The 15,881-nt window shown below is 47.2% G+C and overlaps 1 protein-coding gene across 1 annotated transcript in view; it reads left to right on the forward strand.

Annotated features, from left to right (window-relative positions):
* Window positions 1-11,674, forward strand: part of adgra3 (adhesion G protein-coupled receptor A3) — a 48,817-nt gene extending 37,143 nt beyond the window's left edge. The window contains exons 10-19 of the mRNA XM_056300317.1: window positions 301-450; window positions 1,514-1,672; window positions 3,211-3,378; window positions 3,876-4,083; window positions 5,019-5,227; window positions 5,854-5,978; window positions 6,736-6,859; window positions 7,505-7,650; window positions 8,360-8,455; window positions 9,855-11,674. Of these exons, the coding sequence (XP_056156292.1) occupies window positions 301-450; window positions 1,514-1,672; window positions 3,211-3,378; window positions 3,876-4,083; window positions 5,019-5,227; window positions 5,854-5,978; window positions 6,736-6,859; window positions 7,505-7,650; window positions 8,360-8,455; window positions 9,855-11,331 (2,862 nt within the window). The 3' untranslated portion in view covers window positions 11,332-11,674. The remainder of the gene's footprint in view (window positions 1-300; window positions 451-1,513; window positions 1,673-3,210; window positions 3,379-3,875; window positions 4,084-5,018; window positions 5,228-5,853; window positions 5,979-6,735; window positions 6,860-7,504; window positions 7,651-8,359; window positions 8,456-9,854) is intronic.
* The last annotated feature ends 4,207 nt before the right edge of the window (window positions 11,675-15,881 follow it).

Genomic DNA, 15,881 nt, shown 5'->3' on the forward strand with positions numbered 1-15,881 from the left:
GTTTTGCGATGGTTAACACATCCTTGGCCATCAAAGTTGGAGAGGATACATATCATTTTGATACTGGTCATGACCACCATGACTTTTGTGTCCTTCTTGTCTATATGAATTTTTCCCCATGTACGTCTTCTCTCCTAATCTCGTGGTTGTCCTTTGGCTTTGTAATCTTCCCTTCACTCTGTTTGTTTTCTTTTTTGTTCCTTTCTGACCGCACTTTGTTTACTCAGAACAACTAGCCATGTCAAGATGGTGGAACGTTTCGAGACTCCTTTCTAAATCGTTACCTCCCTCATCTGCTAGATGCCTCTAAATGTGACCAACGTGGTGACCAGGGCCCGCCGACTGCTCGTCTGCACCGTAGACGCCGCCAACTTCTCTGACAAGATGGACATCATCTTCGTGGCCGAAATGATCGAGAAGTTTGGCAAGTTTGCTGAGAAATTCAAAGATGTAAGTACCAGCTGCCTTAACTTAATTTACTTGCATAGTATCCCTCATGAATTAAGCGTTATATAGGTAGGTTTGTTTTGAGTTTTTGGAGTTAAATATGTTTGTGAGGTTGGTTGAAACATTCAATAAGGTCAAAAAACTGCATGCTTTTTACAGACTTTACCTTTCAGTAGAATGTGAAACTTTAAACCTGTGTTTAGTTTACTGGCAGTCTCTTGGAGGGAAAAAATGGGTTTAGCCCTGGGCAAATCTGTCTTGTTCTGTTGCCGAATGAGAGAGGAGGTCTTGACAGGGGCTTTCATTTCCGCACAGTTGTGGGCTAGACAAAGCAACCTTGTCTCTCACAAATCTGCAAGGGAATCGAAATGAATGTGGATAAGATAGGATCTGGAATGAAAGATATGTTTTTTTTCCTGAAGCTTTGGGGGCTTGACAGGATCAGATTCCCGTCCCATGTTGGGATAGTATGCCTGCACCTGCCCAGCCAGTTCTCATATGAGTAGGGTGAGAATATGACACCTGGAAAGAGACATGCGGCGCTCACTCGTCACTCAGCCTAATGCAGAGGAACTGTAGAGAGCGTGATCCAAAAGACGCAAGTTATGTGTCCACTCGGGAACCTCTCTTGGCTGCTTTCTTTTCCCATTATTTTCAGAAGCAACGGGCGCTGAGTGCTCAGGTCTCAGTGCGCCGAGCGCTGTGAGCTAAAAAACATTACAGCTCGCAGTGAGAAAGCACAACACTTCAGAGGGGAATTCAATAGTCACTCAGCAGCAGCGGCAGACGGGAGAAGCGCTTCCCCTTTCAAGCATCTGTTTTGCACTGCAACTTTAACAAGATGCCCAGTGGGCAAAAAAACCTAGTCATGGTTTTCATATTTCCACTGGAGCGACTTAGAATATTAGCTGTTAAATGTTCCACGGCAGTGAATAAGTCAGCGTGAGCGTTGTCTGATGGACTTGTTGGTAGGAGTGCAAGTTCTTACTCAACACCTGTTGTGTATGTGTATAATGAATGTGTGTTAATGCGAGTTGACCCCATCCCCTGTCTTTTGTCCCCCTAGCTTGGTGAGGTCATGGTCAGCATGGCGAGTAACCTGATGCTGGCTGATGAGCGGGTGCTGTGGATGGCCCAGCGTGAAGCCAAGGCCTGCTCTCGCATCGTCGCCTGTCTGCAGAAGATCGCCACCCACCGTCTGGTCACAGCACAGGCCTTCTCTCTGGTCGGTACAGCCAGCGATTGCATGTCATTTTTCTGCTCTGCATCATGGGTCAATGGAGTTTCCTTGAATTTTTTCAGTCGTTCCACTATGAGGTTCTTCTTTTTGTTGCTGATGCAGTTTGTTAACACAAATAAGAATTGTCTCTATTCGTCAAGTAATTTTTCAGAATGCAGGAGCTTGACTTGTTGAATCGTTTACCGACAAAGGAAAAATTAACTGATTTTCAACCTTATCTCTGTGTGTCTGTCTGTGACGGATAGCACATGAAAAACACTTGCAGTTGTTCCTGATCGTTTCTGCATCTCCGGAGCGGCAGTGAAACCGAGTTTTTATTTTTGTATTGTTTTTTTGCTTTTTTTTTTTTTTGTGGCTGCTAAGTGACGTATCGTGAAGTCAGTTGGGAGCTGGAAAAACTGCACACAACCTAGCAGGGTCTCTAATACTCTAATCTACTCTAAACACGCTGTTAAAAAAGACGTCCTCATTCTCTCAGCTAAGCTACGTTTCCGACGGTGTAAATGATGTCCCACAACACGAGCGCAGAGGATTTTATGGACATCAATACAGAGGCTTACGTGAAATGCATTCTGGAACGTGTCGGTGCTGTGGGAAAGACTGTGAGCAGAACAACGCCAATTTCTCTGTCAATATAGTACACAGGGAGGACTTATTGCTTCAATCCACTACATTACCCATCAGTACTGATTACAAATATACAAAACCACCAATGAAATTTCCCTCGACCATAATACAACATTTAACCATGGTGTTTTGTTTGGGTCAGCATTACCTTTTTTAAATAACAACTGTTAACCTTGAGTATTGTTAATATTGTTAATTGAGATGCAAGATAAGTCAAGTCAAGTCAGTTTTATTTGTATAGCCCAATATCACAAATTTGACTCAAGGGACTTTACAGCGACGCTACATCCTGTCATGAGACCCTCGCATCAGATAAGGAAAAACTCCCTAAAAAAAAAAACCTTTAACGGGGAGAAAAAACAGGAAGTAAACAGTACATCTATCGCTAATTAGTGAAAAGAACATGAGGGTTAAGAATTTTTTTCAAGAAGATATAGCGGTCTATTCTGTTGCCTACCAACATGGGGATCGCCAGTTCAAATCCCCATTTTACTGCCGGCTTGGTCGGGCATCCCTACAGACACAATTGGCTGTGTCTGCAGGTGGGAAGCCGGATGTGGGTATGTGTCCTGGTCGCTGCACTAGCGCCTCCTTTGGTCAGCCAGGGTGCCTGTTCGGGGGGAGGGGGAACTGGGGAGAAAAGCATGATCCTCCCACGCACTGTCCCCCTGGTGAAACCCCTCACTGTCAGGTGAAACAAAGCAGCTGGCACTCCACATGTATCGGAGGAGACATCTGGTAGTCTACAGCCCTCCCCGGATCGGCGGGGAGTGGGGGTGGGGGGGGGGTGGAGCAGCGACGAGACTGCTTGGTGGAGTAGGGTAATTGGCCGCATACAATTGGGGAGGAAAAAAAAAACTGATACTGACGTTTCATTCATCGTTTGTCTCCATCAGACTTCTGCCAACATAGCTCTGGAGGCCCACGCCGTCAGGGCCGGCGACTGGAATGGCATGACCTGCATGTTGTTTCAGCGGCCCAGCCTGGAGCGCACACCCGGCCAGGACCGCCAGCTCACCTTCAAATGCAACACAACCAGCACCTTCTCCAGCATCCTGCACAAAGTCAGTGTCTGCTCTAAAAATTCCGAAATGAACTGAGGGTTTGCTTGCCTGTCACCAGCAACATTAACTCCACAGCTGTTGTCACTGAAACTTTTATCTGCAAATGTTGTGGTGTTCATCATGTTGGAACTGATTGTACTTGATGAACTTAAGCACAGTATTTACCAACCATGTAAGGAGGTGGAAAAAAAGAGACCCTTTTAGTTTGGAAAGTCCTTATTCAAAATGGAATTAGAAAACACTATGTTGTCTACTTTTTGTGTACAAAAGGCAGAGATTTGTCTTTGGCTTGCATGTGCAAAAAAAAAGCTATTAAAAAGGATACATTGAAACACATCATATCACATCCAGACAGGACACATTAAAACACATTTATGTGAAAACACATTAGAAGCTACATTAAAAGGAGCACCAGGTACTTGATGGTGAGGACTGAATAAGGGTTAAATAGATACAAGGAGATGTGTGCTGAGGTAGATATGTCTTTATCTCTGCAGAGTAGTGTGGTTGAGGCATCTCTGCAGCTTCCCCAGCCTCTCTTCTCCCAGTCGGCACTCCCGGGGCAGACAGATGACACGGTCTACAAGCTCCACCTACTGGCATTCCGCAATGGCAAATTCTTCCCTTCTACTGGGAACTCCTCCCATCTGGCTGATGGAGGGAAGAGGAGAAGTGTGGCCACCCCTGTTATCATGGCCAAAATTGGTGAGTCCACATGGGAGCACGGACCATTAGGGTATCGATGGAATACTTTTTTTTTTTCATTGTTTTGATGTGTTTTTAGTGGGGTTTTCCTGTATACACTTTTGTGTTTTTGTAAATATGATTTGACAGTTGGCGTCAGTGGTGCATGAAATGTATCAAAAATATGAAAATATTCTCCCGCTGGTCTTTTTTGTTTATGTTCAACTTTTTAATTGTTAGTTATGTAAGTTTGACTTTGTGGAACGATTTGCATTAAAAAAAAAACTTTCAAATGGAGATGAACAACCAGTATTAAAAAGAAAGTATATAAGAATGGGCGGCACGGTGGCACAGTGGGTAGCGTGGTTGCCTCACAGCAAGAAGGTCCTGGGCTCGAACCCCGGGGTTGTACAACCTTGGGGGTCATCCCAGGTCATCTTTGGTGTGGAGTTTGCATGTTCTCCCCATGTCTGCGTGGGTTTCCTCCGGGTGCTCCGGTTTCCTCCCACAGTCCAAGGTCAGGTGAATCGGCCATGCTAAATTGTCCCTAGGTGTGAATGTGTGTGTGTGTGTGTGTGTGTGTGTGTGTGTGTGTGTGTGTGTGTGTGTGTGTGTGTGTGTGTGTGTGGGCGCCCTGTGATGGACTGGCAGCCTGTCCAGGGTGTCTCCCCGCCTGCCGCCCAATGACTGCTGGGATAGGCTCCAGCATCCTGTAACCCTAAATTGGATAAGCAGTTTGGATAATGGATGGATGGAAATATAAGAATGCCATTGAGTTTAAACATAACTGTTTGTGGACCTGAATATCCAAGTTGACAGCAGTCACATTATAAGTAATCACAATCTGGATTGATGGAGTGGTTTAACACACAAGACATTTTTAATCAGGCTGGGGAATATGAAAAGATAGTCATCTTTTTTCATCCTAATGCCCTCATCTCCTTGTGTCTGACCAGACGGCCTGTCCCTGTATGGCTTGCGAAGCCCTGTTAATGTCACCCTGCGGCGGTTTGCCCGTGGCTCAGACGCGACGCCTGCCTGCTGGAACTTCAGCCTGGTGGGAGGCCAGGGAGGCTGGCAGAGCGACGGCTGCCGGATCCTAGCACACCATGACAACTTCACCACCATATCGTGCGACTCGCTTGGAAACTACGGCCTGCTCATGGTAGAGGCTAATGGTTGTGTTTTCTGCTGTCGTGTTAGACACATTGTATGACATGGTCAAGTGGGTTTCTGTGGTAACCAGTGGTATATGGGGCATCTGGGTGGCGTGGTGGTCTATTCCATTGCCTATCAATATGGGGATTGCTGGTTCGAATCCCCGTGTTACCTCTGGCTTGGTCGGGCGTCCCTACAGACACAATTTGCCGTGTCTGCGGGTGGGAAGCTGGATGTGAATATGTGTCCTGGTCGCTACACTAGCGCCTCCTCTGGTCAGTCGGGGCACCTGTTCAGGGGGGAGGGGGAACTCGGGGGAATAGCGTGATCCTCCCACACGCTACTTTACCCTGGCGAAACGCCTCACTGTCAGGTGAAAAGAAGCGGCTGGCGACTCCACATGTATTGGAGGAATTATGTGGTAGTCTGCAGCCCTCCCCGGCTCAGAAAATGGGGTAATTGGCCAAGTACAATTGGGGAGAAAAAGTGTGTGGATGAGGGGGGGTGGGGGGGGATATTCAACAGTGATTCAAGCAGCAGTCTTATTATAACTGAATCATTTCACATTTGAGCAGTCGAAGTATTTATCTTAAATAAAATACAAACTCTTAACTCCTCCCATGTCTTCTGCAGGATCTTAGCAGTGTTGAGTATTTCTCTCCCAGCATCCAGCCCCTCCACCCTGTCATCTACGCCACCGCCATTGTTCTTCTTCTGTGCCTGCTTACCATCATCATCAGCTATATCTACCACCACAGGTAACAGTGAACACCTACTTTCCAGTTGTCCTTATTGGATGTATATATTAACATTGAGTACAATGGGGTGTCTGGGTAGCGTAGCAGTCTGTTCCGTTACCTACCAAAACAGGGCTCGCTGGGTTGCATTGCCATGTTACCTCCGGCTTGGTCGGGTGTCCCTACAGACACAATTGGCTGTGTCTGCGGGTGGGAAGCCAGATGTGGGTATGTGTCCTGGTCGCTGCACTAGCGCCTCCTCTGGTCGGTCGGGGCACCTGTTCGGGGGGGGGAGGGGGAACTGAGGGGAATAGCGTGGTCCTCCCACGCGCTACGTCCCCCTGGTGAAACTCCTTCCTTGCTGTCAGGTGAAAAGAAGCGGTTGGCAACTCCACACGTATCGGAGGAGCCCTGCCCGGATCGGCAGATGGGGTGGAGCAGTGACCGGGACGGCTCGGAAGAGTGGGGTAATTGGCCAGATACAATCGGGGAGATAAAGGGAAAGGAAAAAAAAGCCAAACATTGAGTACAATACCATACTTAGACAGAGTCTTACCTTGTATGTATGGATAACACTTCGCAGTAACTGCGGGGAGGGGAACCATCATTACGATGTGTGAGTGATAGTTGAGAGGGAGGTTGAAATCAAACCTCGCACTGCCTCCTTCTCAGCTATAAGAGTGGTAGGCTAAAAACAAGAGATGTTTTTTTTCCCCCCTTTGTATCAGTAGCTAACCATGTCACCATGGGTTAACTCTTGTGTTCTCTGCTTCACCAGGTCTGTCCGTGTTAGCCGCAAGTGTTGGCACATGTTGGTCAACCTCTGCCTCCACATTTTACTCACCTGTGGTGTCTTTGTGGGTGGCATCAATCAGACACGCTACACCAGCGTATGTCAGGCAGTGAGTATAACCCCCATCCCCCATGTCCTTCCGCCATCCACTCCCCACCTCCATCCCCCTTGGTATGCCCGTTTTCCCTCCAAAATTGACAGTCGGCAGTTGGAATTGAATGAGTGGCTCTCGGATGTTTTCAGGATGTTGAAAAAGTCCCTTTTGGCTATGTTAACCCTGATCACAAAACTCTAGGAAGTGAAGGGAGAGTTACAGAGCAAAACGCAGTCGATGGATTTCCACAGCTTGAGGCAATTCTGCCCCCCTACCCCCTATCCGGCTATGCTGTGTTGCACTGAGTCATATTACTTATTCATTCTATTTTGCACAAAGCGCCTGTCTGAATCCGACTTTGACAGATTTTTTTTTTCTGTCAACTTGTAACTCATAGCATTTGCTTTTAATGAGCTGTTAAAATACATTTCGATGGCTTTTCTTTGGAATAAAGATGGAATTTATTACACTTTCTTTTACCATGTAACCGCTTTGGTAGCATTTCTGCTGTTGAATCATATCAGAGAAAAGTGTTCATTTTTTTTGAGCATCATTATTTGATTTAGATTCCACAACATCAGTGTTATTGAGACTGAATGAGGGTTTTACTTCAGAATGCGACGTTTACCAATTAGAATGAAATGTAACATCCTTTTCTAGGTGGGCATCTTGCTGCACTACTCCACCCTAGCTACAGCGTTGTGGGTGGGTGTGACCGCACGAAACATCTATAAACAGGTGACTCGCAAGGCCAAGCGCTATGAAGAGCTCGACGAGCCCCCACCACCACCCAGACCTATGCTCAGGTACGACGCCAACGCTCTTACAGTACAGTGTTCAATCCCTTATGGCCTGATAACACATGGTATTGGCTGAGGTCTTCTAAATCATTTCACTTCAACGATAAAGCAGCCACTAAGTAACTCAATTTTTAACTTTGAATATGTGGTCATGCGGCCTGGTGGCACAGTGGTTAGCGTGGTCGCCTCACAACAAGATGGTCCTGGGTTCGAGCCCCGGGGTAGTCCAACCTTGGGGGTCGTCCCGGGTCGTCCTCTGTTTGGAGTTTGTATGTTCTCCCCGTGTCTGCGTGGGTTTCCTCCGGGTGCTCCGGTTTCCTGCCACAGTCCAAAGACATGTAGGTCAGGTGAATCGGCTGTGCTAGATTGTCCCTAGGTGTGTGTGTGTGTGTGTGTGTGTGTGTGTGTGTGTGTGTGTGTGTGTGTGTGTGTGTTCGGCCGTGTGATGGACTGGCGGCCTGTCCAGCGTGTCTCCCCGCCTGCCGCCCAATGACTGCTGGGATAGGCTCCAGCATCCCCGCTACTCTGAGTTAGGGTAAGCGGTTTGGGTAATGGATGGATTGGATATGTGGTCATGTTTCACTGCCACATGGTGTCAGTGTAGTAGATGCCTGACGTGCCAGTGGCAGTCCATGAACATGCCATGGCCATTTTCACATAATGGAAGAGAGAGACATGGCAGAACTTCCTTTAACATTGCCCATTTTCCTAATAGGTTCTATTTAATTGGCGGAGGGATACCCATCATTGTCTGTGGCATCACTGCAGCAGCCAACATCAAGAACTACGGCAGCCGGACGAATGCACCATAGTAAGTAGTCCCAGCTTAGCTGTCACATTGTATAGAAAGCAATTAAAATCCCTAATACCTGAATATGTGTTCATGGAAATGCTGTCACATTTAATCTCTGCAGCAGTGTTTGTGTATTCAAGAAGCTCTCCTAAGTCTTTCTACATTCTGTCCTCAGGAGAAATTGTTTTTGTTAGTGACAGGCAAGGCTGTTTTGCACATGTGTGTGTGTGTGTGTTTTTTGTAGACAACCCAATAGAGAGGACAGTCATACTCACTTCGAGTGACTGCTGATGATGATGATGGTGTGTGTGTGTGTGTTTGTTACTTCAGTAAATAATACAAATCTTTTGTGAGGGTAGGAACAATTGTGTCCCTATGGCCGACATTTTGGAAGTTATGGTGTTCCCATCTCAACAACCACTGCCAATCTCAACTGCTCGTCTTCACGCTCCACAAAAGAAGCCGTTTACATTAAGTAACGTCATTGACTAATTGATAAATGCAGACCAGTATCCGTCCGAAGTCTTTGCTGTTTGGTATATTTATTGCAAGCAAGATGAATCCAGCCTACATTCTCAAGTGTAATGTAATGGAGCCAAACAAGTTTCCTACAAAGCATTTCCATTTAAACTTATCTCACATGGCTCCAGTATCCAGTCTAGCTTGTAGTTCCTTAAACATTAAGGAACATTATTGAGCTCAAAAGAGTACAATAGAGGGGCATTCGGATAGCGTAGCAGTCTATTCCGTTGCCTACCAACAGGGGGATTGCCGGTTCGAATCCCCGTGTTATCTCCAGCTTGGTTGGGTGTCCCTACAGACAGAATTGGTTGTGTCTGCGGGTAGAAAGCCGGATGTGGGTATATGTCCTGGTCGCTGCACTAGCGCCTCCTCTGGTCAGTCGGGGCGCCTGTTGGGGTGGGGGGGACTGGGGGGAATAGCGTGATCCTCCCATGCGCTATGACCCCCTGGTGAAACTCCTCACTGTCAGGTGAAAAGAAGTGGCTGGTGACTCCACATGTATCGGAGGAGGCATGTGGTAGTCTGCAGCCCTCCCTGGATCGGCAGAGGGGGTGGAGCAGCGACCGGGATGGCTCAGAAAAGTGGGGTAATTGGCCAAGTACAATTGGGAAGAAAAAGGGAGGGGGAGAGTACAATGGAAAGAGAAGATGCAGTAGTGTTTTTTATGATGTTATTATACTATACTGACTGTTGATAAGATATTGTGCTTGATGTCATGTGGGAACTGTAGAATTCTCAGTTGCTGCCAAATGGTGATATCAGTGCATGACTGAAAAATCCTTGTCAGACTCTTGATGTTTTTTGCTATACAGTCTATGAAGTATGAACCTAAGTTGCTCAAAAATCCTGACACTATTACAATCTCTCTCTCTCTGTCTCTCTTGCACCTGTCTAGTTGCTGGATGGCATGGGAGCCGAGCATTGGGGCTTTCTATGGTCCAGTGGGCTTCATCATCTTCGTGGACTGCATGTACTTCCTCAGCATCCTGCTACAGTTGCACCGTCACCCGGAGCGTCGCTATGAACTCAAGGAACCAACTGAGGAGCAGCAGCATTTGCCGTCAACCAGCGGCGATATGGGTGCAGACAGTCCAGCCTCCCACCTCCACCCCCTCACCCTCCAGCTGCAGCCCCATGAGGCCTCTTCTTCCACTGCATCAGCCCCCCATGCTTTGTCCCTGTCAGCACTGGAGAACGAGCACACCTTCGCCGCCCAACTGATGGGCGCAGCGGGGGCACTAGGACTCTATGCGGCCCTCTGGGTGTTCGGTGCCATGGCTGTGTCCCAGGACCACCCCATTGACTTGGCCTTCATCTGCCTGTTTGGCGTGGCTGCACTGGCTCTTGGGGCATTCATGGTGGCACATCATTGTGTCAACAGGCAGGATATGAGACGCTATTGGTACCAGGCTTGTTGCTCTGGGAGACGAGCCTACTCTGCACAAGAAGATGTCTTATTGCCCCCCCCTGGGATAGCAACAGCATCATCTGCAGGATCAGTAGGCAGGGTAAATGGGGAGGCATCCAAGTGTGGCCACAGCAGTGCTGAGTCTTCCTGCACCAATAAGAGTGTCCCCAGCATGCGCAACTCCGGCCAGGGGAGCAAGCTGACCAATCTGCATGCAGAAGCTGCACAATGTAAGTCTGTCACCCTCCCAGTGCAAGCCAACGGGGCAGCCCTTTTGGACAACAGCTTGACCGAACATTCAGTTGACAACGAAATCAAAATGCACGTCTCCCCCACTGAGGTTCAGTTCCGACCCGTGAACAAAAATAACAATCCCACGCCCTCCACCAATGGACACGTGGGCCGGCATCACAAAAACCGGGCGCGAGCTCACCGGGCTAGCAGACTGACCGTGTTACGAGAGTATGCTTATGATGTCCCCACCAGTGTGGACGGCAGTGTGCAGAGTGCGCCACACAGACGGCACCATCATCACGATTTAGCAACACGCAACAGTAGGCGGGCAGCTTACATGGCGTACAGGGAGCGCCATCAGAGTCAGCTGCAGCAGGATAGTAGCGACAGCGCCACCCTGCCCCGGCGAAGCCGCTACACAGATAAGGGAGGGGGTAGCGCCATGGTTAACGGTGCATTGGGTGGAGGAACACAAGCAGGAGAGGTGGTGCTGGTGACTGTGGAGACTGAGTGTGTGGCCCCTGCTGCAGCATCAACCTCAGCAAAAGGTGTTGATGTGACAAAGCAGCCCAGTAACACAGAACTAGAAAGCCAGCCAAAGTCATATGGCCTCAACTTAATCACTCAAAACGGCACACTCAAAGACAACGCACTGCCCATGCCTCTAATTAACACGGACAATACAGCCAGTATTAAGACTGGCTTATGGAAACACGAAACTACCGTGTAGCGACAGTTTCCATGCCAAAGACTGCATAGTGATATTGCTCTCTCCTCTTCAACTGTGAATTTTTTTTTTTTTTGTGGATTGTAAATTTCTCTTGGAAAGAGAGTTCTTCGAAAATAATTATTGGATAAATCGGTGACATTGTTTTGAGTGTGTCACTCAACTGTCTGTGTAGATACACTTTTGTAAATGGTCTATTTTTATATCATTTAATCCCGACTCCGTGACGCCGTTTGAAAGTTTTATACATGAAACTGCATGGTCTGTGCTGTGGTCTAGTGCATATCCTCAGTGGATTTTTTTTTCATTCTCTAGATTGGTCCAACATAATAAACCAAAAGTTTCATTCACCTTTACAAAAAGTTTTTATTCCTCTGGTCATGCCCCCCCCCCCCAATTTCTCCGCTAAGGTCTTTGAAACAAGTGCTAAATTGAGTCACAGCTGCTTTGTTTCCAAAACCTAACATTGCTGACAAGTGTTTATTTGACAAGCCAGTAATTGGGTTCTCCGGTGAACTTCAGGTGGCCTCAGGTTCCTCTCTCCTCCTGGCAAAGCTTCACTTTAATTGCAACTGGCTGTGGCCCTGGGCTGTGTAGGTTTTTTTTTTTTTTTGGTTTTTGTTTTTCTCCTAACCCAGACCGCCAGATTTGAGGGGTTGTCCTGATCATGTCAGACTCGAACTAACTAACTCGCCGCCCAGGCTGTGATTGACAGCTGACTCCAAGGGCAGTCAGTCCGCTATGAGAAGAAATGATAATTAGAGGAGAGCCTCTTTGCCCTTGTGCACCCGGCTCCAGTCTCTCCACAGCAGTGTGCCAGAGCTTCGCTCACGGCTCGACACAGCTCTTGGGGAGGGAGAAAAGAGGCATGGAGTGTGATTTTAACAGCAGAGTAGTGCACCTCTGTTACAATGATGGATTACCATCACCTCTTTATGGTGAACGCTGTGTACTAGTCTTACAGTTATCAATGACCACATGCTTCTGGAAATGAACATTTCAATCCATTCTCTGCATTTGTAGAGTTGGTAGTTGAATTTTAAAGCTGCACCAAGGAGCTTCTCACTGATTATCAGTCTCAGTTTAATTCTGGTGCCTCTATATGACCAACGTAATCAAATGAGCTCATCGGGGATATAAGATATTGCTGTGTAATGACTCAAAATGCTTGTCTCTGGGTCAGATTCCTTGGGGAAAACTGTCACAACGGCACATTACCTCGTCACTGTATGTCTTGCAAACTACTGTTTTTCCAAAACACCACATTTGTCGCTCTTCTCTTCAAAACAAATGCAGCAGGATCGGGTGAATATAGGTCTTTGTGACGAGAAGATGCAAAATGTAGTCGTTCTTCTCTAAAACACTACCGCTCTTGTCCACTGGGGCACTCAAAGTCAATGAAAATCCAAAATTCCTTGTAGCAGCTTTAAGGAAACCATCAAATTATAAATCTGTTACTTTATGCATTCTTTTCAATGTGCTGTTATGTGAAATTCAAAAACTTCACATCTCGGGATCGCCAGTTCGAATCCCCGTGGTACCTCCGGCTTGGTCGGGCATCCCTACAGACACAATTGGCCGTGTCTGCGGGTGGGAAACCAGATGTGGGTATGTGTGATGGTCGCTGCACTAGCGCCTCCTTTGGTCGGTCGGGGCGCCTGTTCAGGGGTGAGGGGGAACTGGGGGGAATAGCGTGATCCTCCCACGCACTACGTCCCCCTGGCAAAACTCCTCACTGTCAGGTGAAAAGAAGCGGCTGGCGACTCCACATGTATCGGAGGAGACATGGTAGTCTGCAGCCCTCCCCTAATTGGCAGAGGGGGTGGAGCAGAGATCGGGATGGCTCGGAAGAGTGGGGTAATTGGCCAAGTACAACAAGGGGGAAAAAAAAACTTACCATCTCATTATTGGGCAGATAAGATCTTTGACATTGGATTTGGGTTTTTGTTTGTTTTTTCTGTTGAGTAAGAGTCCTGTCCAGTGCAGTCACTGGAATGACCGACCTGTTTCCCCTCCAACACCCCACAAGTCAGCCACCTTAAACTTTTCAAGGTCACGATGAAAAGTAGCACTGAATGCTGCAATTAATGGATTATCGGCAGCTGTCACCTGCTGATCGCCCCAGTCACGGAAGACACAGCCAAGAGCCAGTGCAGCATTTGCTCCAATTTTCCATTAAGGGCATATTAATAAAAGGCATATTTCACTCGGGCAGAGATGTATTGCCCAGCCATCTTGGATATGACTAACTGTAATAAGACTTATGAATTATGTATAGTGCTGTTACGCCTTGATTAGCAGCGGCTTCGCTGATTTTCCAAAGTTATGAAAGAGTGAGTTTCAAATAATGGCCGAAGGTTCTTGTAGTGACGTCACTGATTATAAAGTTCACTTCAGCAGACAGGACTACTGTGTGTGTGTGTGTGTGTGTGTGTGTGTGTGTGTGTGTGTGTGTGTGTCCTCGAGACAGGTGTTTTTGCTTTGAGGAGCTGATTAAATAACCTTGAACATCACAGAGACACCTTTGGGAGAAATCAATAACAAATTAAGATGCCCAATTAGGCATTTTGATTTTTCTAAAGTTTTGGAAGTCTTAATAAGGAGGACTCAAGCGTCTCTTGCAATGAATGGACAACCTTGGAGTCAATGCCATTGAGTAATGCCTCCCCAGTTGTACCTGGCCAATCACCCCACTCTTCCGAGCCATCCCGGTTGCTGCTCCACCTCCTCTGCCAATCCAGGGAGGGCTGCAGACAACCACATGCCTCCTCCAATACATGTGGAGTCGCCAGCCGCTTCTTTTCACCTGACCGAGGAGTTTCACCAGGGGGATGTAGTGCTTGGGAGGATCACACTATTCCCCCCAGTTCCCCCTCCCCCCTGAACAGGCTCCCCCGGAATGACCAGAGGAGGCGCTAGTGCATCGACCAGGACACATACCCACATCCGGCTTTCCACCCGTAGACACGGCCAGTTTTGTCTGTAGGGATGCCCTACCAAGCCGGCGGTGACACAGGGATTCGAACCAACGATCCCCATTTGATAGGCAATGGAATAGACTGCTATGCTACCCAGACGCCCCATGTCTCCATATCTTTGGCAGCCGTAAAATGTTTTTTGCATAAAATCAGGGCAGACGGAGTCATGAAACACCCAAAGTGTTTTTGTTAGATGAACGCCAATCCACCTACTACATGGCATGTAAGGATTGCCCCTCGTAGTCCGCCATGTTGTCCCACCTGTTAGTGGGGTCTGTGGTGTGTGGTAGACAGCGGGACGACCACAATCACGCAAGTGATGTGCTGTTTACATTTTTCCATTCACTGCCCAGAGTGCCTGGAGGAGGCATCTGGTTCTGTTGTGGAAGCGTGCCGCTGGAATGAAGATTGATCTCTTGTAGAACGTTAAGCCATCTGTGCAGAACGCAATTAGCTGTCTTTAACTGTCCAGGGGACGTAAAATGCATTACCTGCAGCGCGCTAATCACGCACAAACTTAAGAGACTGACAGGACAAATGAGGCATTGATGGGCGTCCAGGTTTTTGATTTCAGCATCGTGTCAAGCAGCTGTCTGCTGGGATAATTGGTGAAGTGTATGTTGTTGTTTGGATTGCATTAATCTGAAAATAATTGCAGATGAGAGAGAGGCGCAGCAGTAATGCAAGCTATGTGTGAGCGCTGGTCACGGCTTACATACATTGGCGTTCATGCTTTTATGTTTAAAGAATACTTGGATGTTAAACTTGCTTATTTTCTCAGCTACATATTTGGATGGGGCATCCGATGCCCTCCGAGGTCAGGACACCTAGCGCAGCCCCTTTTAAGAAAAACACATGGACAACTTCACCCCTCGATACTTCCATGAGTGAAAAGGCCGAGTTTGAAAATATCGATTTAAAGTAACTAGATTACAATTTTAAAGTAGTTTTGCATTTGATCTTCAACCAAATGCCACATCAGCTTGGTGTCAATGAGCATCCATCCATAACTACTGGAGTGGGTGTCCCTTCACATGGTGGTAAACCTCTAGTAATGTCTGTTTCCATTCAGCCTTACAGAACCCACAGACGTCAGTCAATTTTGACTTCCAGAGATGACCGCTCCATTGTCAAAATCTCGATTTTCAAGATCACAACTTTTCTCGGCCATTCAAGTTCTGCAGAGAACAGAAATTCAACACAGTTAGCATTTACCGTGGCCTTGTTTGGTTGGGAAATAGATTTTTTTTAAAAGTTTCCTAATCACTTTTTTCTTTTTCGCTGCTCTTGATGGTAACTCAAAAAGTGGTTGAGCGTACTTCACACTGAGGATTTATAATCCCACATTACATCTCCCAGACAAGGTAATAGGGCCTCGTACTGCGGTACTTTCTCTTATGGCAGTGAATTGACTGGCTCTGGGAATAGCTGTTTGATCGCCCAGGAGGTTTAATATGAACACGAACGGGATACTGTGCCATCTTATTTCATTCAAAGTGATTACTGGAGTATCCGACAGATGACTTGGCAGAATATCTAAGTGAATGCCATCTTTAAAAAATGGCGGAGAACGAC

The sequence above is a fragment of the Lampris incognitus genome, chromosome 20 (assembly GCF_029633865.1).
Source record: "Lampris incognitus isolate fLamInc1 chromosome 20, fLamInc1.hap2, whole genome shotgun sequence".
NCBI classification, from domain to species: Eukaryota; Metazoa; Chordata; class Actinopteri; order Lampriformes; family Lampridae; genus Lampris; species Lampris incognitus.